The 23,216-nt window shown below is 44.9% G+C and overlaps 1 protein-coding gene across 1 annotated transcript in view; it reads left to right on the plus strand.

Annotated features, from left to right (window-relative positions):
* The window catches only part of PTCHD1 (patched domain containing 1), a gene marked incomplete at both ends in the record, with an annotated part of 47,339 nt that extends 24,636 nt beyond the window's left edge, over positions 1 to 22,703 (plus strand). The window contains 2 exons of the mRNA XM_084258292.1: positions 9,620 to 10,280; positions 21,049 to 22,703. Coding sequence (XP_084114418.1) covers positions 9,620 to 10,280; positions 21,049 to 22,703 — 2,316 coding nt within the window. The remainder of the gene's footprint in view (positions 1 to 9,619; positions 10,281 to 21,048) is intronic.
* Between the last annotated feature and the right edge of the window lie 513 nt (positions 22,704 to 23,216).

A 23,216-nucleotide genomic window follows, 5' to 3' on the forward strand; every position in this document is an offset into this window, starting at 1 on the left:
TCAATCTGGTATTTTGCAATAAATTCCCAAATGGCCAGCCTTTTGCACAAATATATAGTTTAGATGATTTTCTCTCTCCTTCACATGTTTTCTTCAGCTCCAGCTGGTTGTGTGTGCTTGTCATTCATTAGTACGGGGCTTGTGGCTTCTCTCTATTGTGAATAGCTGGCACTGGCTGCGCCCCACTGTTTAGTACAGATCAGAGTCTTGCTGCTTCTCCTAGGCTGCTTTGTCATGCTTGGCTCCTTGGCTTTGCTAGTCATTACCACTTTTAATTCACAACAAACTACTCATAATCTCATGCTGTGGCTTGAGCATGCTTAAGCCAAACACCCCAAAGCAAGTTTATTAGTATCCAAATGGCCACATCAAAGAGGTTCAGGGGTTAAGTCTTTACTTTGCTAAAGAAACTCCTATAAGGGAATGGTCTTCTGAGGCTAGATTTAAGTCTAGGCTGATTCACTTATGAAATGCGTGACCGTGGGCAAGTTACTCAGCTCCTTGAGGCTCAATTTTCTCACCTGTGCTACAACATCCACTTTCCTGAGTGGCTGTGGGGATTCAATGACAGGACAGGTGGAACATTCTTTGCACCAAGCCAAATACTTTATGGACATGTCATACCTTTTAGTTTCCTTCTTTTCATCCCCACCATGGTCCCCTACCTGGTCCAGTAGGCAAAGGCATCCAACCAGGTAGCTAACTTGAAAAAAGTGGGGTGGCTTCAGGCTGGGGCTTTTCCTGGAATTGGGAAGTGCCAACTTTTAAACACATACCTTGCATACTATGAACTCCAGCCGGAAGGGGGACAAGGCAAACCAGAGGGTAGAAATGGGGTGTTCTGTTCAGTTTATATTTTGCTCGCAACCCTTTATTGGGTACCACTTGTGTGTCAGAGACCAGGCCGAGCAGTTCGCATGGCACTGATGCAGGGTGCGGCGCGGTGGTTAGCGCGTGGTGCTAAAACATTCCATTTCTCGGTCTTTCTCTGACCCTCCTGCTGAGATAGCTACTGCGATTGTCTGCGTTTTCAGATGAGGAAACTGAGGCACAGAGAGAGCTATAAGTACCAGCTTAGTGTGCAGGATCACACATGTACTAAAGGGCAAAGTTGGTAGCTGAGCCGAGGCCATCCGTGTCTACCACACCAGTCCACGCACTAACATTAGCACCTCCCGGGAGGGTCACAGTCCTTAGCCAACAGAATCATAGACATTATCAGAACCATGACCATTTGCTCCATAGGCTCTGTTCAGATCTGGAAAGGAGGGTGGCGGCTGCGACCCACCCCACTGTGATTTTTTTAGGCCAGCAGCTCTGTTTGAGAACCAAAAAAGGTGTTTCCAAGAAAAAAGTGCACCACCAGGTAATACATTCTTTCATGCATTACTCCTGTAAAGCTCGTGGTTCATCATTCAGGGGTGCGGTGACCGTGTAATTAGAGGGAATTTCTTTCCTTGCTGCTTCTCTCATAGCTGTAATTTTCATTGTTCTCCAGCTCAGTGCCCACTAGCAACTAAGTAAATCCTTAGAAGGAAAAATCTCGCCAAAGACTTCATCTGATGGACATACTTGTTCATAGTTTTGTAGATTTAACCTTGTCATTTACTTTCAGTTCCAAATGTTTCGAGATGTGAGTTTATAGCTTTTTTTCCCCATAAAAGGAAACTGCTGAAGTGTGAATTCCAGGCACACGCAGGGGCTCACACCCACCGTGTAAGGATCTTGTTTTTGTTTGTGGGGAAGGGAAGGGGTGGCCCTGTGCCATCTGTCCTAGCTCACAGCTGTGGGCTTCTTCCTAAAAGCCTGCCCTGGTCGCACCAGACTGTCCCTTGGAAACAAACGCCCATGTCGGGTGTCCTGCACAGTGCTGACGGAAGCAGGAAAGAACAGATCCTCACTGAAGGCCGGTTAGGTGAACCTCATAAAACTGGCACTATTGTACCACTATTGACCTATAGAAATGGGGGTTTCTATGTTCATCCAACACTAAATGTCAGATCAGACGCGTTTCCCGTTCCTCACACTTAATCCTCATAATGACCCTATGAGGGGAGGTTTATCACCATTTTCTAGAAAATGAAATTGAATTAAATGCCTAAAGTTATTATCTTAGTTTGGGTTTCCCCAAGGGAGAAGAGTCAAGGACTTGGTGCAAGTAGTGAGTCTGGAAGCTGATCCCAGGAAGCACCAGTAAGAGAATAGCAACATGAGACAGGGAAGGAAAAACAGTCAGTTACAGGGGACTGTTAAGCCAGCTACCCTGTGAGCAAGCAGGGCCTACCCCACTGGGGGTCTCTGGGAAACAGAGAAGAACACACATGGCAGAATTGTCCCACCTTGAGGACAAAGGAGCTGGGCTATTTATACACAAACTATTGTTAGTCACGGGTCCAGGCTGCTCAGGATTGAGGTGTCCAGTGGTGCCCAAGTATTTCCACATCAGGCTAGAAGTTGGGCTGGTATGCTCCACAGTGGTGAGGAGAGAGAGGCAGGGCCCAGCTGTGTCAACTACAGCCCCACAGCTAGAACTAGCAAAGGCAGATTTGAACTTCGGACGTTCTGACCTCGTAACTCACATCCCTCCCACTAAAGCATAAGATGTTGTCAAATCCAGGAAAGTCCAGGGGCTCCAGGAGATTCAGGAGTCAATTCTAGGGTTACACTTGGGCAGCTGTGAGACGCTAACCAAGGAGCTGATGTTCCATGCTTTCCTACTGAACCAGGACTGATGACCTGCATGTAGCCCTCAGAGTTTACAAAATGCACGCACAACCATCACCTCATTTGGTGACAGGCTACGTACAATCCATTCCTTCACAAGATTCTTGTATCCACGTGTTTCCTCCCTAACTGTTGTTCCAGGAAGTCGTCTAGATATTGGAGATGTAGAAGTAGGCCAAACACACAGACATGATAGAACTCACATTCAAGTGGGGGAAGCAGAGTAAAGGAACAAAGACATGCAATGTCATGTTGCATCCTGACTGCTGCCAAGAAAACGTGAAACAAGAAAAGGGGGATGGGGGAAGGCGAGGCATGCTCATGTTTTTAGTTGGTGGAGTCCAGACGACTGCTTCTGAGCAGGAAAGTGAAGGAGGAAGTGCACACAGCGAGAGGAAGGACATTGCTGGCAGAATCGAGAGAAAGACAAGCACAAAGTGAGATCAGCAAGAACCATGTACCATCGTTGTCTCAGCTACCATCAGGACTTGGGTTCTTGCTCGCAGGGTTGGGGAACCATTGAGGATTAGAGCAGGACTTTCCCAGGTTTGTTGTTTATCTCTGAATCATGTGACCAGTAAGACCCCGAACCAAGACTCAAAAGGAAGCCTTCTGTCTCCCGGTCCAGTGCTCTTCCCACGCACATCCAAGGCCATCCTGCAGGCTGGGATGTGCACAGTATCTTATTTTTCATGTCTCTTGTGTTTTTCTGTCCCTTGTATGGATTTTTGTGGCCTCCTGACCAAAGCGGCTATTGTCTGTTCCCCCAGGCATTTGACTCATGGGATGTCTCTTTGATGGTGGCCAATCAGCTTTAACATTCTCCCACTTCCCCAGAAATCTGCCCTCTTACAGTTATCCAGCAAAACTCAGGACCCACAAACTTGCTCAACCAGAGTTTAAGCCTGACCATGAAAGTCCAGCGAGGACAATGGCCTGGGAAAAATAAGCACTGTAATTAGAAAGATTTAACTTTGCATTTTCCAAGGGTCTTCATGCTATGAAGGACGTTTTTGTAACCAAGACCAAGTGAAATTTTCTCTCAGACTATGAAAATATAGGGCTTATGGGACCTGTGGTTCCTGCATTGTTTTTCCCATCCAGACTAACATGGACTCTTACAAGGGTTACAAATGAGATACTGCAGCTGCCTTTTGCTTCATCATTGCTATTTTTTTTTCCCTAAAATCTCCCAATTTATCTGCTTCAACTCCAGAGCTGCATTGTTTTTTTCAGTCAAGACGGCAAAGACAAACAGCCTGTTTGGGGAATTACCATGTGGGGCTGTCTTGGCTGCTTTTTAGTTTCAATACCCACAATGAGAGCGTTTAGTCTTGGGGAAAAGAAGGAAAAAACCAGCAGCATTCTACTTCCCCAGACCTGCACTGCCACTACAGTACCGACAAAGGCAACCACTTGTCTTCTGCCACTGGGGCATGGTAACACGATACCAGGCACACGTGTGCAGATGGAGCGTGTGGATAGATAGTCACTTGTTTGGCTACATGCACAGCTTAAATGTGGTGTCCTCCGAACATGTAACATTTCAAAGGCAGAATGATATTTCTGTTCACTTATTAAGGGATGACTAACTTGCTTTTGGCTGCACTACAAATGAATCACGGTAACAATCCCCAACTTGCGACTTCTGGTGTTCTGATGTAATGTATTTCTATTAAAAGACGAGGAAAGAGAGTGGGTGAGAGTGAGATCATGCAAAGACAGAACATAACACCCAGGGAGCTCGCGGAATTGATGAACCACAGAGACCAGATCCATCCACTTCAAGGTGCTTTCTCGTGTCCTGGCTGAGGAGAGCTCGCAGTCAACTCCCAGGCACTTACAGTTGTCATGCAGAGACCCAGACCCAGACCTGGCATTTGGAGGGATTCAGTGAAGAAGCCATTTCATTTGGGGGTGAAACCCGGCTATTCCTTGAAAGCATGTTTTAAGCACTTTTGAGTCAGTGTCACTTTGAAGGTGCTATTTGGGCGCAACCGATACAGGTTAGAAGCCAAACCAAACCCCTCCCCTTTAAAATTGCTTTCATGTGCACAGCTCACTTGGGAGTGGCAGAGCAGGGGGGCTGAAAGATGAGACAGGAAGGGAAGGCAGCTGATAAAGGTGGCACCGTCAGGCTAATTCCCACAAGGGGAAACTGGCGCTCCACCCACTGAGGAGCCCCACCTGCCCTACCCAAGTCTCCCCTCACAGGAGAGGCTGCTCTGGGGCTGCTGGAGGGCTGCCCTCCTGGCAGAGTGACGCGTTGCCCTCCACAGCAACCCCCTGCCCGCCCGCCCCCCACCCCAAGGCGGCCATAGGAAAGAGCAGGAAGGTAAGGAAGGTATTGTGAAAGATCTGCGGCCCACAGGTACCTTTCCTGAGCTGATCACTCTGAGGAGCAGCACTTCCTTTCTCCCAGGGCCCTCTGTACTCGCTGCCACTCGCGCCCCTGCTGTCTCCTGAGGAAGATCCGCGTGTGCCAAGGAGAGGCAGAGAGGAAATTAGACTCTGGCCCGTCGTGACCGGCAGCCCACACTGGCTTTGTCCCAGGCTCCGGCAGAAAGGGATTAGAAGAGCCGCTGCCTCCCCAGAATGGAAATCACTCCAAGAAGGGAATCTTTTCTTTTTCCCAGTAAATCTATTCTCCCTACCCTGTGGTTATCTTTCTGGGTTTCATCTGCTATCAGATCTGCCACTGACCTAAAAAGATCTTCCAATTGTTGCAAAAGCTTACTTCAAGCATCTGTATAAATTTCAAATTGATATTTATTAACTTTCTCTCCCCCAGGATCTGATTGTAGTTTGTGGCTGTCACTCATCTTAGAATTATGTCATTTTAGAACCCAAAGGGTCTGTCCATAATGATTAGCTGAAAACATCCTTTTTTCCTGAAAAATCTGAGAGCTGAAGAAGTACAGTGACAGTCAGAGGGGCCCTGACACCCCCGCACAAGCCGCAGAAGCCAAAGTTAAAGCCAAAACTTGCCACTTGATTCAAATGTACCCCATGGCCTTTTGTTGTTATTGATAAGCCTCCCTTTGACAAGTCGGCATGGAGAATAAGGCAAGTCAGAAAACTCGAAACCAATCTCCTTCAAGACCTGTTAAGGTCACCATGTAATCTTGCCCTTTGGAGATGAGGTGGGGCTGTCTGTATTATTCCCGGTGTCTGTTATTGGACCCCAGAGCCCCGGGGGGGGGGGTTGCCCCACAGCTCAAGCAATAGCCACAGCCGATCATTTGAACCAGGGCTTACAATTCGTCATTCTTTCCCAAGTTCTCTTCATCCTCCCTGCGAAAGTTGTCTTGGCCTAGGGCTGGGTGTCCTGCTGTGAGATGAGGCCTGATTTAGAATCCTGCGTCTTCACTTTACTTACTGGGTCATCTGAGATGAGTTATTAACATTCTCGGCCTCAGTTGCTCCAGTTAAAAAATGAGGATAATGATTTAACTATTTCTATACTGTGTTGAATAATTTTTTTAAAATGCATAAAAAGTACTTAGCGGACCAGCCATTAGCGCTGTTATCATTCTTAACCTGAAGGGTCAGGAGCAGAAAGAATCTAACAATTTAAATGGTTTGTTCAAAGTCTTTGATTGAACCTCAATTTAACATTCGGTTTTGGCCTCTTTGGCAGCAAATGCACTAATGAAAAAAGAGTATGAGGAGGAGTCACGTTGGGTCGGCCCTTACGAAACTGCAAAGTGCTTGTGTTGTCTCCTGTTAGGATCGTCCCTTTGTTTGGCAGCTGTAACTCTTACGGGCTTTCCATGTATGAGTGCAAGCAGGTAAAATTCCGGGAAATTATCCTATTGTTGACACCCAGTAGGTTTGCTGAGTACCTACTGAATGTGCTGAGTGACTCTGCATGGAATCCACACGTAGTCACAGAAACATGGATTATGTGCTGGTACCCATGACAGATTCAGCCCATAGTAAAGATCTGAGAAGGGGCCTCCTACATAGCTCAATAATGAGGGTTAAGGTGGCCATTTATTAGTTCTATGAAGCACAGCTTCAATCTCTGATTTCCTCGCCCCCCCCCCCGCCACCCGTGAATACATCCTAGAACATTTGCTAGTTAATGTCTCTACTGTCCCGAGTGGGGCTCCTTTAGGAAGGGAAATCAGGGCATCCTAAGTCCTATGCAGGTAGATGTGCAGTTAGTGTGGGCCATGTGTCTGCCCGAGGCTGTGTGGACAGTCAGCAGTGGCTTTTGTGGCTGCGTGACAAGCAGTCATAAAAGCCATGATCAGAAGGGAGGCATTTCCGGAGTCACGGAAGGGAATCTCAGTTTCTCCTTCCCCTGTCTCTTATTATGCTCTTACCGCTTATCCCACCCCAGAACTTTACAGACTCCCCCTGCTAGGTGGGTGGCCTCAGTCAACACCCCCTCTCTGATTGCTTTGTCATTCAGCATCTCTCTGCCACTCAGAAGCCAGAGTGACACATGTTCTGCCCACCTCTCCATCTGAAATTCAAAGCAGCTGCATCTCACAGCAGCTCTGGTGCTGAGTGAAGAAACCTTCCCTGACAAACGTCTGTAAGGTCCTCATTTTCTGAGATTATGATCTGGTGGCATGGGGGTTGACACAGCGTCCAATTTGTCCTGTCTGTGGTCCCAGGGGCTATGGGGATAGATCTGCAGCGCCTGCAGATCGCTCCATTGTCGACGACTCCCCAGCCAGCAGGGCGTGGTCATCTCAGAATGGATGGAAAATATCCCCTTGCTATAATTGGGTTCAGCCCTGGGCTTAACACCATCTTATTTGGCAATCTTCGTCTCTTGACATATTTAGTAATCACTCTAAGGGAGATTTATTAGACTGTTCGTGGGAACAAACAATATACTAAAGATTACACATATGCATGCTTTTAATACCTCTCCTTTTCTAGACTATTCTGAATCTTTCCCCCAAGTCTCTCTGTTTTAACTCTTATCAAAACTCTCTCATTTTAAAATTCCTCTTGGTCCTTCTCTCTTCCACAGTAACCTTTTCTATTTTGAAACGTTTTGGAGTTAGGCATTCTTTTCATCAAAATTCACTGAGCCATATGTAGAGAAGAATGGATGGAAACACTCTCACAGTTAAAAAACCATTGAAGACATTTTGCTCATCATTAATCCTGAAGCATCAAAACAAAAATTTAACACATGGTTGGAGTTTATGAAAATAGTCTCCTGGGTGTGCCTGCGGGGTTGTGTGTGAGTGCATGTGTGCATGCACACACATGCAGAAAGAAAACTTTTAGACAAATATAATGAAGCAGTCCCTGAAGCTGGGGTTTGGTACAAATGGGGGGGGGCACTGAGAATTAGGAATAACAACTCATGCTCTCTGCTAACTAAAGGACTTTGCCAGCAGGTGCCCCTCAGACATTTTCAAAAGCATAATAAATACCCCAGTCACCCTGGTGCATGCATAGCAAAATGTCTTAAGCAAATAACCTATCTACTGCAGATTTAAGAGGAGATATATCAGGGCTATGGAGACACTCAGAAGTTATGATGTGAAACTTCATTTCCGTTACGTAGGACACATTCTGCTCCATTCATCAGAATCGCGGTGACAGCGAGCTCTGCTCAGGACAGGCCCCCAGTCCAGGCGAGGCCAGGATGCGCTCATTTACTTAGCTCCCTGGTCTCGTTTCGCAGACTGGTCACATTTTACAGAGAGAAGTCCTTGCTTTCTCAGATTGTAGATTACACACACCCCTATGTATCAGAACTTGAACAGTTCTGACTTTTTAAGGGTGGGACAATGAAAGCACAAATCCAGGAATGCAGCACTGGCAAGAACCTTCGTTCAGCTGCTGCCATTGCCAATCTAGACGTGTACAATGAGGGGCTAAGAGCACAGGTTCTGAAACCAGACTGCCTGAGCGAGCCCAGCTCTCTCTTTCTGTGTGTGTAGCCTTGAGCCAGCAACTTGGATTCTTGTGTTTTGGTTTCCTCATCTGTAAAACGAGGCTAGTACTTGTACCTACTTCATAGTTTGTGAGAATGGAGCGATGCTGCACCTGGCCTGTAGAGGGGGCTGCTAAGTAAGTGCCTCCGTCCCCATGCGCACTTCCATCACAGGCGTGCAGACCCCAGCCACGCCAACTTTGACTGGGGAGAGGTATGTTGAATACATCCCACTGTGCTCCTTTAGCGAGATTCCCGTGCATTCCTAGTCAGGTTCTTGCAGTAACAGCCTGCTTCCCATGTAAGCAGACAAGGAAAGCCCAAGAATACGAGGGCCCTCAAGCAGAACCTCATTTATGGCACCAAGTGATTGAATTGAAGTAGGACGTCATTGAGCTGCCCCACAAATCAGCATCAAGGGGTGGGTCCAGAGAGGATGTGTGACTTTGGAATTGCACCTTAGTTCACTTTTCACATTACATTTTCCAGAGTGGGGACTGAATGCTGGACGTGTGTAAGATTTTTCAGACATCTATAGACCAACTGAGTCACAAATAAAGAACAACACTGGAAATCATGCTGGTGTTTTCAGCCAGCATGATTCTTCTCAAAGGTGAACTATATCCGAATCCTCTGGAAGGTTGGTTGAAATCCAGATTCCCCAGGTCCCACCGCAGAGATTCTGATTGAGATCGGAGGTAGGACCTGAGAATGTTCATTTCTGACACGCTCCCAGGTTGTACGGTGCTGCTGGTCCAGGGACCACACTGTGAGGAGCACCAGTCAAGTGTGTGTTCTGCATCCTTACTACGTATTTCTACGCTAAGGTTATCATCGCATTTCATTTGAACTCTTTAGCTTAGAGACGGTATGAGTGACTCCCTGCCCTCCCCAACATGGAGATATTTGAACCCACGCAGCAAATGTTACGTATTAACGTCTTATTTTTGATAATATACACTAACTTTCATTTTTTCCTCGTAGTTGCATGCTGCTGTGACCAAGATCCAGGTCCCAAGGCCTGGTTTTAATTACACATTCGCTCACATATGTATCCTGAATAATGATAAGACTTGCATCGTGGATGACATAGTGCATGTTCTGGAGGAGCTAAAGAATGCTCGGGCTACCAACCGGACCAATTTTGCCATCACCTACCCGATCACTCACCTAAAGGACGGGAGGGCAGTGTACAACGGGCACCAGCTTGGCGGTGTCACCGTGCACAGCAAGGACCGAGTGAAATCCGCAGAAGCTGTCCAGCTCACCTACTACCTGCAGTCAATCAACAGTCTCAATGACATGGTGGCCGAGAGGTGGGAGTCCAGCTTCTGTGACACTGTCCGACTGTTCCAGAAATCCAACAGCAAAGTCAAAATCTACCCTTATACGTCCTCTTCACTGAGGGAAGATTTCCAGAAGACCAGTCGCGTATCCGAACGTTATCTGGTCACCAGCCTGATCCTGGTGGTCACCATGGCCATCCTCTGCTGCTCCATGCAGGACTGCGTCCGCAGCAAACCCTGGCTCGGCCTGCTCGGGTTGGTGACCATAAGCCTGGCCACACTCACCGCGGCCGGGATCATCAATCTCACTGGTGGGAAATACAATTCCACCTTCCTGGGAGTCCCTTTCGTCATGCTAGGTAATTACTATCCTTCATTTTTCTGTTCCTTCCTGCTCTGGTGGTGACTGGGTTCCTAAAAGGCCAGGAGTAGTCCTCTAACAATTTTGTTTCATTTAGAGTGTCTCTTGCCCAGAAGTCCTGGGACCCAGTGTGTCAGGTGCTGGTTGTCAGCGAGAAGCAACCTGACCTGGTGAATGTGCCAGAAGTCCCAAAGCCTGGGGCCCAGCCCTGCTTCCCCGTGAAGTAGCATGGGGGGCATTTAGCAGAGAGGAATCTTCTTTGTGTTCCAGTGTCCCAGGCCGGGCTTCTTCCCCAGAAGCTGGCCCTGAGATAAGGATTTAGATACAAGTAGTTTATTCGGGAGGTGAATCCGTGAAGCCCTGGCATGGGAGTGAGGACGTGACACAGGATGCGAATGAGCAGGTGACTGCCATAGGCCCCTTAGTTCAGACTTACTGGGGACCTTCGGGAGACCTCAGAGAGGGGGGGGCCCTCCTTGAGAGGTGAGGCAGATAGAACCTGGGCTGTATACCTAGAAACCCTATGTGTGACTCACCGAGGGTGCTCCCGGGGTCTTTAGCGCCCCAGCACTTCCCAGAGATGACCAGATACACACCCGGAGTGCCAGAAGCCCCTCAGGGAACCAGTGTTTGTAGCAAGAAGCCTTCAGTGAGCTCAAGAATGACAGCTAGGAGGGCAAATGGACTGGGCACTGACTATCTGCTTCCCTCAACACTCCTCACTGCCCCCACCATGAGAGCAGATGTGAGCACCACACACCAGGCCATGATAGATATTCAAGAACTTTGAAAGTGGCAACTGAGACACAAAAAAGGAAGGTAACTCTTTTTTTTCCCTTGCTATGAACTCAGGAGAATGCTTTAAAATGACAGCGTGAGGACCCCTGTTTGTTCTCTCTTGGGAGCTGCGGGAATTTCCTGCTAGAGCTCGTGGTCAACATGAAAGCTCAGTGGTCATAATGTGACATCAGCTGCTCTGTCCATCTGAGAGTATCGAAGATGGCAGGCCCAGCGAGGCTGACAGCAGGGTTCTTATGGGCCACAGATTCAAACACTTAGCTTTTTCCCTTTTCTGTGGCAACTTCTCGTCAATTCACTTAGCAAAATTAAAATGTCATTTGGAATCAGAGACTGATATGACAAATGAAGTGGCATCTTTCACCGACGGGGAAAGAGCTATGGCTGATTCATTAATATGCCCTTAGGCCCTGTTTTGGGCTAGCAGAAAAGAAAAGAATTTCCTTGGGAAATCTCAGTCGCGTTATGGTTAAATTCAATAATCATAACCGAGGCAGCAAAGCCAGGAATCCCATGCTGCCTTGATGCTCTGTGGCCTGTGGGAATCTAGACCTAGGCACTAAACATAGACTAGTAGCATTTGTAAAGAAGTGGGGCGCAGTGTGGAGACTGAGAAAGCTGAGAATTTACCAGATCAGTTTACTCATCACTGGCAAACAACAGAGAAGGAGGCTGCTGTACTTCCTCCTGAATTCAATTAGTTAAAAAGGCAGCATAATTTGCCTCTTTAAAATAACCCCGACCCCAATGTGGGTCGACTGTGGAATCCAGGGCGGCCTCCTGAAGAGTGAGTAGGACTGGGTAGCAGCTTCCTCAGAGGCTTGACTCAAGGTTTAAATTAAGATGCCTTGCTCATGATTAGTCACATGCTTGCCTATTTTTTTTTAGCTTTTCATTTTAAAAAATATAGAGGTTTTTGTTGTGATTATGTTTGTGGGAGGAATATAAACAAGGAAGAAAGGTGGAGAACTGAAGACAGACAGCAAGGTTCGTAAGGTGAAGTAGAGAGCTCGAAGTATGTTGCACTATTTACAACTTGGTAAAAACTAACTGAATTAGTAAAATAAAATTACACTATGGAAAGCTTATTCATTTTGAAGTAAAATACTAATATTCAAAATATGTCAGTTTCACAAAACATCAATTTTACTAACATGAAATTAAATATTTAATATATCTTAAGACTAATTATATTAGGTAATATAAATGATAATATTTTTAAATTCTTAAAATTCCAAAAGGAATATGCCAGAAAGTATTGGTGCAGAGAAGAATGCTGTTCACAGGGCAGTGTCTTGAAAAAGCAAATCCAGAAATAGTCGTGCCCACACCCTCAGAAACAGGTATCGCAGACCTTCATGTCAGAGTTCAATTCAGACAAACCTGGCATTTGCGGTGAAAGAGACCCAGCGCTGCTGGTGCCCAGCACCCCTGGTTTGCAATTTGTGAGGAATGTTCCATGTATTGATTTGATGACAGTTTTCCCTGCTGACAATCAGTGTGTAACCTTTCTGTACATTTTCAGCCCAAAGGGATGTCAAATTACTTAGTCACATCATAAAAAGAAGCCACGTGTTTTAGTAGCTAAGACCCAGTCGCAATAAATGCCTAGCACCGTGTCACGGGCGCTCCCTATGCTGGGAATGCCAACAGTGCCTGCATTTAGGATGGCTGCCCTTCTTTCTGTACTTCTCAGATAAAACTCCTCGTTCTCTGAGTTTGATTGTAAAATGAAATATAAGCAAGAGCATGTCTGTAAATGTGACATTCAGGGCCAATGTTTAATTCGGGCTTATTTTTTTTGATCACCATTCCTAAGAGCCAATAAATAGTTCAATGACCAAGAAGAGATATGGTGCGAAGGGTTTTGCACCACGGGCCAATCAGCTGTCCAGTTTTGGTTTGTTTTTTTGAGGATATAATATATCATTTTTTAAAGATGTATTTATTTATACAAGAACTGGGGTACAGTCAGAGGCACGGGAGGGTGAGAGAATTCACCAGAGACAGAGCGGGAAACAGAGCAGGCAGACAGACCGAAAACACTGCTGAGGGGAGCAGCGGGCGAGGCAGGAGAGCTCTGCTGCGCCATGTGGGTTGCTCCCTGGCCGGCCGGGAATTGAACCTGCACTGCAGAGGTTGCGGACAGCTTCACAGCGCAGCGCTCAACCTGCTGCGCCACCAGGGAGGCCCTCAGCTGTCCAGTTTTTAAATTTGTCTGTCCATAACCAAAAATAGGTATGTTTAAAGATTTTGATTACTCATTAAATACAATATTAAATAAAATTTTAAAATGTACAATCTCGTTTATAAGGAAAAGTATCTTAGAAAAAGCCTGGAATACAGACCTTTCCTGATTAACAATAGGTCTATAATATAATAAACAATATGGATTTAAAATTCAAGAAATTAAACATTCTCAGTGTGATGTGGTCACATTGGGCCAGATCCAGCCAAATGCCAAAATGGCAGTAGGTTTAGAATGGAAAATTTTAAGACCACGTGTGTCAAGCAGTATTAATCTGACAAAATTCCAGAACAGGAAAGAATCTGGATAAATTCTGAGAGTTCACCATAAGGGGATATGATTTTGTATTTCTAGCCAAGACGATACGTGACATCTCTGGCAATAAGACTATATCCTACACAGATGAATCATTTTGGCAATGATGTAAGTATAGACACATCATGACTTACAATGTTTTTAATCAATGTCATGCATATTAGACAATCCCACTTCTGCCAAAACCCCTGTCCATATGAGTCAGATACATTTATTTAGAGCTGAGATCCTTAAAGGTTTACAGGATTATAAATGCTCATTGACATTTTTCAAATCACTATAATTTGAAGAAGGGTTTATTTCATCCATACTCCTTATGTATAAAGCAGTATCCTTTCCTTCCAAATGATACTGCTATCAGGTAGTAAGGTATTTGAAAACATGTGACACTCGTCATTTAAATCTGTTATGGAATTTCCTTTAAAGGATGAGGATTTACACCACTATCCTCCAAGTGGGTATAATTTAAGAAACTGGCACCGGGTTTCTATGTGGAAGCTCTCTTTACAGGCTTAATATTTCTACAGAAAAGGAATGGAATGTAGGGGATTATAAAAGGGAACAGAAGGAAGGTTTGCTTCCTTCTTCATTTGAAAGGTTTTGTTGCTTCATGGATGTTCTGTACAGCTAGAAGGGGAGAGCTGAAGCCGTGGTGAGGGCTAGATTAGACATTCGTTTCTCTATAGTAATCTATAAAATGCTCTGCATTTTATCAAGATACAAAATCTGTAAAGATTCGATGAGCTGTTTTTGTCCATCTGAGTCCTTTCAAAATGTTTGGGATTCTGAGGTCAAATGCCACACTCAGGGCACCTTCTTCCTTCTGAATTATCCAGCCAGGCCACTTAAATCCAAAGACAGGACAGGAAGAAAAGGTGTGGATAAGTGCTAGGAGGAGAATGATAGCAGGGATGTTTGTTGTCTATAGTGTATGTAACAGGAACCAGAAGATCAGGTTCAGTTCTCCAGGAATGTGTTCTCATTTGCAGCCACTTGGAATATGATGCAGTGTATAGAGCTCATTTTTACAAACAGGTAAAAGTTCTTGTCCTTGGGATTTAATTATACTGAGAAATTGGAACTCTTAATTATTTTTTGCTCTAAACTTGAACAAACCTGAAAGATTATGCTTCCCTGGTGAGTATTCTGGTATATTCCTAAAGTCATAAGAAACATGAGAGAAAGATCAGTCAGATAAGAACAAAGTTCAAACCACAGGAAACTGCTAATATCCAACCCTTTTTGACTTACAAAATTGGTACCAATATCTGATCATTTTTGAACTGCAAAAAGAGTAGTTTCTTATGTTTCAATCTAATGTTACGGTAGAAGTCCATTATTTGCAACGTATGACAATCTTAAGTAATAGAGTAGAAATGTATTAGAATACTGTGGAAATACTCTGCTTAGATATAAATCACTAATAGGTTCAGTAGTTTCTAGAAGAAAATGGTTTATATGGGTTTTGATACTCACATTTTTGTATGTATCTGATTGAAAATGAGAGTAATTCCACATAATAGTCTCAAATTTTGTTTCTTGAATCTTTTTTAATGGACATCATAGGACTAATTTACAAGGAGATGGTATAATCTAGTTTTGTGGCTAGTTCTCACTCTTTTATTCCTATGTTCTACGTGGATAGGAAGAAACAGGTTCGGGGAGATGGAACAAAACAAGTTGTGTTGTTATATTTTTAGCCACAAAAGACATCAAGAACAAGAAGGGGGGTGCAGGTCCAGGAAGGCAGAACTCAGGCAGAGGAATACAGGGGTGCTTCTCTTCCTCGGTACCCTCTGGGTGCTCTAGCCATCTAGTCTAGGGAATGGGGGAGCAACAGATTTCACAAAGATTGGGCCACAGGAGGCAACGTCAGGACACTGAGCTGGTAAAAATGCACCATGAGGAGAACACCCAGTCTGGTGTTACATTTGGACTAACACCACAGAAAGTCACTGATGGGGACAGATGGTCTTGACCACGTGGGTCTACAAAAGCTCCCAACACAAGCAGATTCACAGTCACTGTTAAGGGGATCCTGTATGTCATCTAGGTGCTTCACCAGACAAGAACCAAAATGTAGGCGGAACCTAAAAGGCAGATTCTAGCCCCTTCTTGGCACCAACTAGTATAGCAGCATTTATATTTCTCTTCTTCATCAGTAAATTTCACATCAGCCTGTGATTCATTTTGTGAGTGTGTGATATCTGTGTGCATAATATATATAGCACCAGCTATATATGTATCATCTAATATATATTATGCAGTAAGCTCATGCATATATATATTTTATGTTTATAACATCTATTGTGTTGTAAATATTGCTTCATGTAGAGTATATATTCACACATTCTATGTAAATGTATAAAATATATTTTAATAGGATATGCCATATACACATATTTCTATACTGCATATCTTTCCTATGAAAAGATGTTCTACAACCACCATAGCATGGTTAGAGGCCACATTTGTAGACACTGATTTTATAAAGTATACATACTCACAGTATCTAAATACCTTATCTTTAAATAAGGAAGCAATATTAGCAAATTCATTTCCTGGGCTTTTATTTGCAGCTCTCTGGTGAAGGAAAATCATTTCTCAGATTAAAACCCAATGCTGTGATTAGAATTACCACAGTGTGACTTGCCTCTGGTAGTAAGAATAAGGTGTGTATATTCCCCCCTCATGTAAGCATCCATGTCAGCGTAAGCCAAGTACACCTTTACTCTCGCTCTTAACTATGACACAGAACAGGCAGTGGTAAACCAAACAATCCAGCATAGAAAGTAAATGTTTATAACTGGCAAAGTGTAAATGTTACCCAATTAATGAACTTCTCCCTGAAAATAGCTATTACTCAAACCCAGACGCATATACACTTTACATTTCTTCTCCAAAAAAACCCCCACAGAAATCATGAATTTATGTGGATGTAATTGGAAGAAAAATATTCTATAAACATGAGCTACTTAGTGAAGCTCGTCAAAGAGTAAAATGTTTTCAGCAGGTTATGTCCACATGCTCATTCTTCTGTATGGATTTTTTTAGAAGAATGTTGAAATTTTATTACCATGTATGAAATCTGGCTCTGCCCAGGCACACTTTACGGCTTCATTGTTTCCTAACATTTTATGTTTTCACATTGAAACTGAAAGATCAGGGCCTCCCTGGTGGCGCAACAGTTGAGCGCTGGGCTGTGAAGCTGCCCGCAGCCTCTACAGCGCTGGTTCGATCCCCAGCCGCCAGCGAGGGTCCCACATGGTGCACAGACCTCTCCTGCTGCGCCCGCTGCTCCCCTCAGCAGTTTACTTCGTCAGTCTGCCTGTTCTGTTCCCTACTCTGGCTCGGGTGAATTCTCTCAGCCTCCCGCGCTTCTGACTGTACCCAGTGCTTGTATAAATAAATAAATAAATAAATCTTAAATAAAAAAAAAAAAGAAACCGAAAGATCACACATCAGCAAGCCACTCCATTTCACCTCTTCATCTTTCCAGCCATTCCTTAATTTTCGGCACTCAGGGCGAGGAGACCCTGCTAGAATGGAAAGGACTAAGAGGAAAACCCAGAGGCATAGCCACCATGCTACAGCTGTGTGGTGGGGGGGAAGATAGGAGAATCTGAGCCTGAAGAAAAATATGCCGTACAAAATCCAGACGTACAAAGTAAATCAATTTGCCTGTGATTATTCATGGACAAAAGAAAATAAACAAATCACCCAAGTTTCCAGAAGCATACTTAGTGGGTAAAGTTAGGTTAACTCCCAACTATTCGTTTGTGGATTCCTGCCTTAGTGGATTATAAACAACCCTGATGGCTTAGGTTAGGCCCCAGGAAAGGGTGTGGGTGAGAGTGAATGTTCCAGAGACTCATCCTAAATGACTGGAGGGTTCACCCTTGGAGGTTTTTCCACCATCAGTGTTATTTATCATCTGAGCTGCTTTTTCTCTTCCTTGACTACAAAGCCTGCAAGTTAAATGCACGCAAAGATATAAGTCTTTGAAAAAGAAGAAAAATGATTAGCCTCAGTCCTTTGGTATTTGATTTTACCAGATGACAACCCCAAAGTTGCGTGCTAATAAAGACAAAGTCTACTGCTAATAAACTTTAAACCGCACTCCTGGTGGAACAAATTATATCTGAACATTGGTGAAGACCTCCACTGTCCTTACCCCGGGAACTGGCTCCAAGCCCACATGGCCTCGGAGCATTCACTCACGAATAATTAGAACTCGGACCTGTGTCTGTGCCTCAACTGAGACGCGTGTGGTCATAGGCATGTGACAACACAGACATGCAATGAACCAAGACAGAAACAAACAGCGTGAATGTGCTTTTAAAAGATCAGTGACTGCTTTACAAGCCTCTTTATCTTCGGAGTTTGTGTGTTTTAACAGTTCCCTTTGGCAGCTCTTCAATACTGCGGTTGTAAGAGAGGAACCGCCCTGGGGTATTAGCCAGTTCCCAGCATCCTCACTATAGTCCAGTCTTTTTCTATGAGACCTGCCCCTCCTGGCACTTGTTACCACCCTAAGGCCTCTGGTCACCGAGGGCTAAATCTGGTAGGAATGTGGTGTTTAAGTAGCTCCCCAAATGAGCACTGCGGTCGGGGAGTCCTTGTGAACAGCCTCAGAAAACTAGAGACAGAAAATGGTAAAGTGATGCTCTGTGCCAGCGACACAGGCCTCGTGGTCAGATTTTATAGAGACGCTACGAGCTCTAACTTCATAGAGAAAATTTAAAACCAGAATGAAAAGCAGACAGCAATAAATTAGCTTTGAAAGCACTTTTTTAAATGGGGAATTAAAAGCCAAACTTCTGAAAAATCAATGTCAGTCCACTAGCAGTGACTATTTATCTGCACCTGTAAGGTTTGACCCGAGAGTCCTCTTTGCTGTACCCAGCCCCAAAGTTACGAGAGTGATGGATGATAGTGGCACGCAGGAGGGGAAGCACCTGCTGAGAGAGGAAGCGGAACAGAACGGACCAAAATCTTTGTTCCCTGCCCTTCTTTGATTTCCACTGGCAATTTCTGTAGTACTGTGACAGATGAAGTCAGAGCTGGCTGGAGGGAAACCTGGAGGAGTCAGTGTCTGTGAAATCCTCCCGAGAATTTCCTCTTCACTCCTATCCCATCACCATTCTTTCTCCCAACCCCCAAGCCTTCAGAAAGCCACTCACCGCCTCCTGCCACCTTTCCTTGAGTTTGATCGATTTCATGCAGGCCCCTCCAACCTCGCTCTTTCTACCGAACAGCTCTGTTGATTCAAGTGACTCTTCCCTATTAGCTTCCATCATTATTCAATAGCAAAGTAAAACATGGATTTTTATTGTATTTTCCAACAAGAGTCAGGGTCAGATAATGTCATTATAAAACATCACGCCGATTAAAAAAAGAGGACTAGGGAACATATTCCATTGAAATTCTACTATATGACTAATTCTAATCCTGCTATGTACATCCTTATTTTCTTACCATATTAATGACTCAGTACAGAAGCCCTGTTTTAAAACATTGTTTTGTTTGTTTCTGGCAAGTAAATACTGTTTTAAAGTCCCATGTGCCATCTTCAGTGAAATGCTCAAGTTGTTATGCCCACCCAGATGTATTCTGCACGCCTCAGATGAAATGATCAATATTGTTTGCCCAGGGTGCAGGTGCCCTCAGAGGTATAATCCTCTCTTTACCCTCATTGCCAAGGGATCAATTACTTTTAATCAAAGGTTGGTTGAGCCTTCTTCCTGAGAACACAGTGGAAACAGACTTAAATAGTCCCCCCGCCCCAGACTAGCTGTTAACTATCTAAAACATAATTAACAGCAGGATGCCAATCAACGAGTGCACTTTTTACTTCATGGCTGGGGAGTTTAGGTGCCTCCAATTTAATAGGGGCCACGGTGCTAGTTATCAAATTGACAGTCTTGACCTGACTTCTAAAAGTGGCTGTAAAATGATGCCTAGTAAATTAAGATAAATGCCAAATCCCTCTGAGGAAACAGGCCTATAACATGACCATGAAATGGGCATTCGGGTTTGAGGCCGACACCTGACAAGAAGGATGTAAACCCCGGCCTGGGCACAAGGGGAGACGTGTTCCATTATTGTCCACACAAGATAACAGGGACTCACTTCACGCAGCATTACGCTTGGCTGGAGATTTGAAAGTCCTTTTTAAAAATGAGATTATTGTACCACAGGGTAAAGATTTTATTCTCCTCCATAATGGGATCAAATATGCCAGGGCGCAGAAGCAGAAAATTCGATCTCTCGATCTCAGGGCCAAGGGGTTGTTGAAAGTTACCACGGGTCGCTTCGGTGGGTGTGGCATTGTTATAATGACCTGGAAACCCACGGAGGCCCATCTGGGAAGTGTCTGGTTCTGACCAGGAGAGGCGGGAGAGGATGTGGTGTCAGGCAGGAGAATGGAGTCAAAACATGTATCCTTGCTGTAGAGCCGCCATTCCGGTGTTGCTGGAAAACCAACCAAGGAGGCAGAGGTGCTAAGAGTTGAGGAAAGAGGTGAAAGGCCTGGCTTCCTCCCGCAGAGGTCACTGTCAGAGAGTGCAGAGAGGCCCACAGAGTCACTGCCTGCTTGACCTATGAACAACCAAAATTGGTCAAACACATCCCTGAAGACAAAATGCCTGCCAAAAACCTTCGACATGAATTTTAACTTTCACCAGTTGCAGGGAGAGTTCCTATGAATCTTGTTCCTTCTTCGAACTGTCCTGTTCACTCAAACTTGTTCCTACTTATTTATTTTTCTTCCCCGTGTCTCAGATTTATTGCTTCCTGCACCGATACTTGAGGGGACGGGGGAAGAAAAGAGGCCGTGATTGAGGTTTTCCTGTCAGGGCTGAAATTAAGTACCGCGCCTCTTTCTCCCTAAAGCCACTCCCTTGGCCCAGCTCAGATGAGGTCATGGGATAGTAACTCAGAACTGTCTGCCCACTCCCTTCCTCTGTGCTGACCTCCAGCCAGACCTGTGGGACGACAAGCAAAATGATTAGTGGCCAGGCATCTTCTCTGGAGTGCTCCACCAAGTAAAAGAGAAATACTCTGCAAACTGCACCAAGTCTAAACTAGCCACGCTTGTAACCCCTCGGGGACACAGACTCAGCTGTCTCTAGGCAAAGGGCCACCCAGCATCATTAAGCCAGAGAGGAGCACGGATGTCTTCGCTCCTCCATCTGCCCTTTCGCTATCCATTAACATTTATGATTCAGCAAAACAAGAGTCTCTCTCCCTACGGGAGAAGTCACTGGCACTCACAAACCTGTCACCACCAGGGCGGGTTCTATTTCCTGTGACCCAACAGTTGCCCACGCCCAAGCGGGCTCCCCTCTTTAAAGAGATCTGTCTTTTAAACATTTGATTCTGGTCTTTTTCTGCCCCCTCCCAGGTCATGGATTATATGGGACTTTTGAAATGCTCTCCTCCTGGAGGAAGACTAGAGAAGACCAACATGTTAAAGAGAGAACTGCAGCCGTCTATGCAGACTCCATGCTCTCCTTTTCTCTCACCACTGCCATGTACCTGGTCACCTTTGGCATAGGGGCCAGCCCTTTCACAAACATTGAGGCAGCCAGGATTTTCTGCTGCAATTCCTGTATTGCAATCTTCTTCAACTACCTCTATGTACTCTCGTTTTACGGCTCCAGCCTGGTATTCACTGGCTACATAGAAAACAATTACCAGCATAGTATCTTCTGTAGAAAAGTCCCAAAGCCTGAGGCACTGCAGGAGAAGCCGGCATGGTACAGGTTTCTCCTGACAGCCAGATTCAGTGAGGACACAGCTGACGGCGAGGAAGCGAACACTTACGAGAGTCACTTATTGGTATGTTTCCTCAAACGCTACTACTGTGACTGGATAACCAACACCTATGTCAAGCCTTTTGTAGTTCTCTTTTACCTTATTTATATTTCCTTTGCCTTAATGGGCTATCTGCAGGTCAGTGAAGGGTCAGACCTTAGTAACATCGTAGCAACAGCGACGCAAACCATTGAGTACACTACTGCCCAGCAAAAGTACTTTAGCAACTACAGTCCGGTGATTGGATTTTACATCTACGAGTCCATAGAGTACTGGAACACTAGTGTCCAAGAGGACGTGTTAGAATACACCAAGGGGTTTGTGCGGATATCCTGGTTTGAGAGCTACTTAAATTACCTTCGCAAACTCAACGTGTCCACTGGCTTGCCTAAGAAAAATTTCACAGACATGTTGAGGAATTCCTTCCTGAAAGCCCCCCAATTTTCACATTTTCAAGAGGACATCATCTTCTCTAAAAAGTACAATGATGAGGTTGATGTCGTGGCCTCCAGAATGTTCTTGGTGGCCAAGACCATGGAAACGAACAGAGAAGAACTCTATGATCTCCTGGAGACCCTGAGGAGACTTTCTGTCACCTCCAAGGTGAAGTTCATCGTCTTCAATCCGTCCTTTGTGTACATGGATCGATATGCCTCCTCTCTGGGGGCCCCCCTGCACAACTCCTGCATCAGTGCTTTGTTCCTGCTCGTCTTCTCGGCATTCCTGGTGGCAGATTCTCTGATCAATGTCTGGCTCACTCTGACGGTTGTGTCCGTAGAGTTTGGAGTTATAGGCTTCATGACATTATGGAAAGTAGAACTGGACTGCATTTCTGTGCTCTGCTTAATTTATGGAATTAACTACACGATTGACAATTGTGCTCCACTGTTATCCACATTTGTTCTGGGCAAGGATTTCACAAGAACTAAATGGGTAAAGAATGCCCTGGAAGTGCACGGGGTAGCTATTTTACAGAGTTACCTCTGCTATATCGTTGGTCTGATTCCTCTCGCAGCTGTGCCTTCAAATCTGACCTGTACACTGTTCAGGTGCTTGTTTTTAATAGCATTTGTCACCTTCTTTCACTGCTTTGCCATTTTACCTGTGATACTGACTTTCCTGCCACCCTCTAAGAAAAAAAGGAAAGAGAAGAAAAATCCTGAAAACCGGGAGGAAATTGAGTGTGTAGAAATGGTGGATATTGATAGTACCCGAGTGGTTGACCAAATTACAACAGTGTGATAGTGTCTGCTTGTTGTATTTTCACCCGAGGTCTTATCAAGAGCAAAAGGATTATGTTAATGAAACAAATTCAAAGTTGTTCTTTCTTTTTTAAGGATAAGAAGCAAGCATTGCCAACAAAAGTAAAGAACTGAGGGGGAGAAATGGGCATTGCATATTATCAATCTTTAAAACAAAAGGGTAGTTATCAGAAAGAATTTACACACACACACACACACACACACACACACACACACACCATGTCCCTAGGAAACTTACAGCCTCTTAAACTAAGATCAAATAGAAGAAAGCTTACTAGCAAGCAGAATCCTATTGTATTCACACGGAGTTGTTGCTAGTATTGTGACAAAAACCTACTGATTGAAAGGTCAGCTGCCAAGGCAGAAAGCTTTAAGCATTGTTCAAACAATAAGGCTTCCAGAACTTCTGCGGAGCAGGAGCTGTAGGCAGGGTCTGTGGTTTGAGGTCTTAGCTGTCTCATCTAGCTCCCCAACATCCTAAGGAGGATGTTTG

The sequence above is a fragment of the Talpa europaea genome (genome assembly GCF_964194135.1).
Source record: "Talpa europaea genome assembly, chromosome: X".
In the NCBI taxonomy this organism is placed as follows: Eukaryota; Metazoa; Chordata; class Mammalia; order Eulipotyphla; family Talpidae; genus Talpa; species Talpa europaea.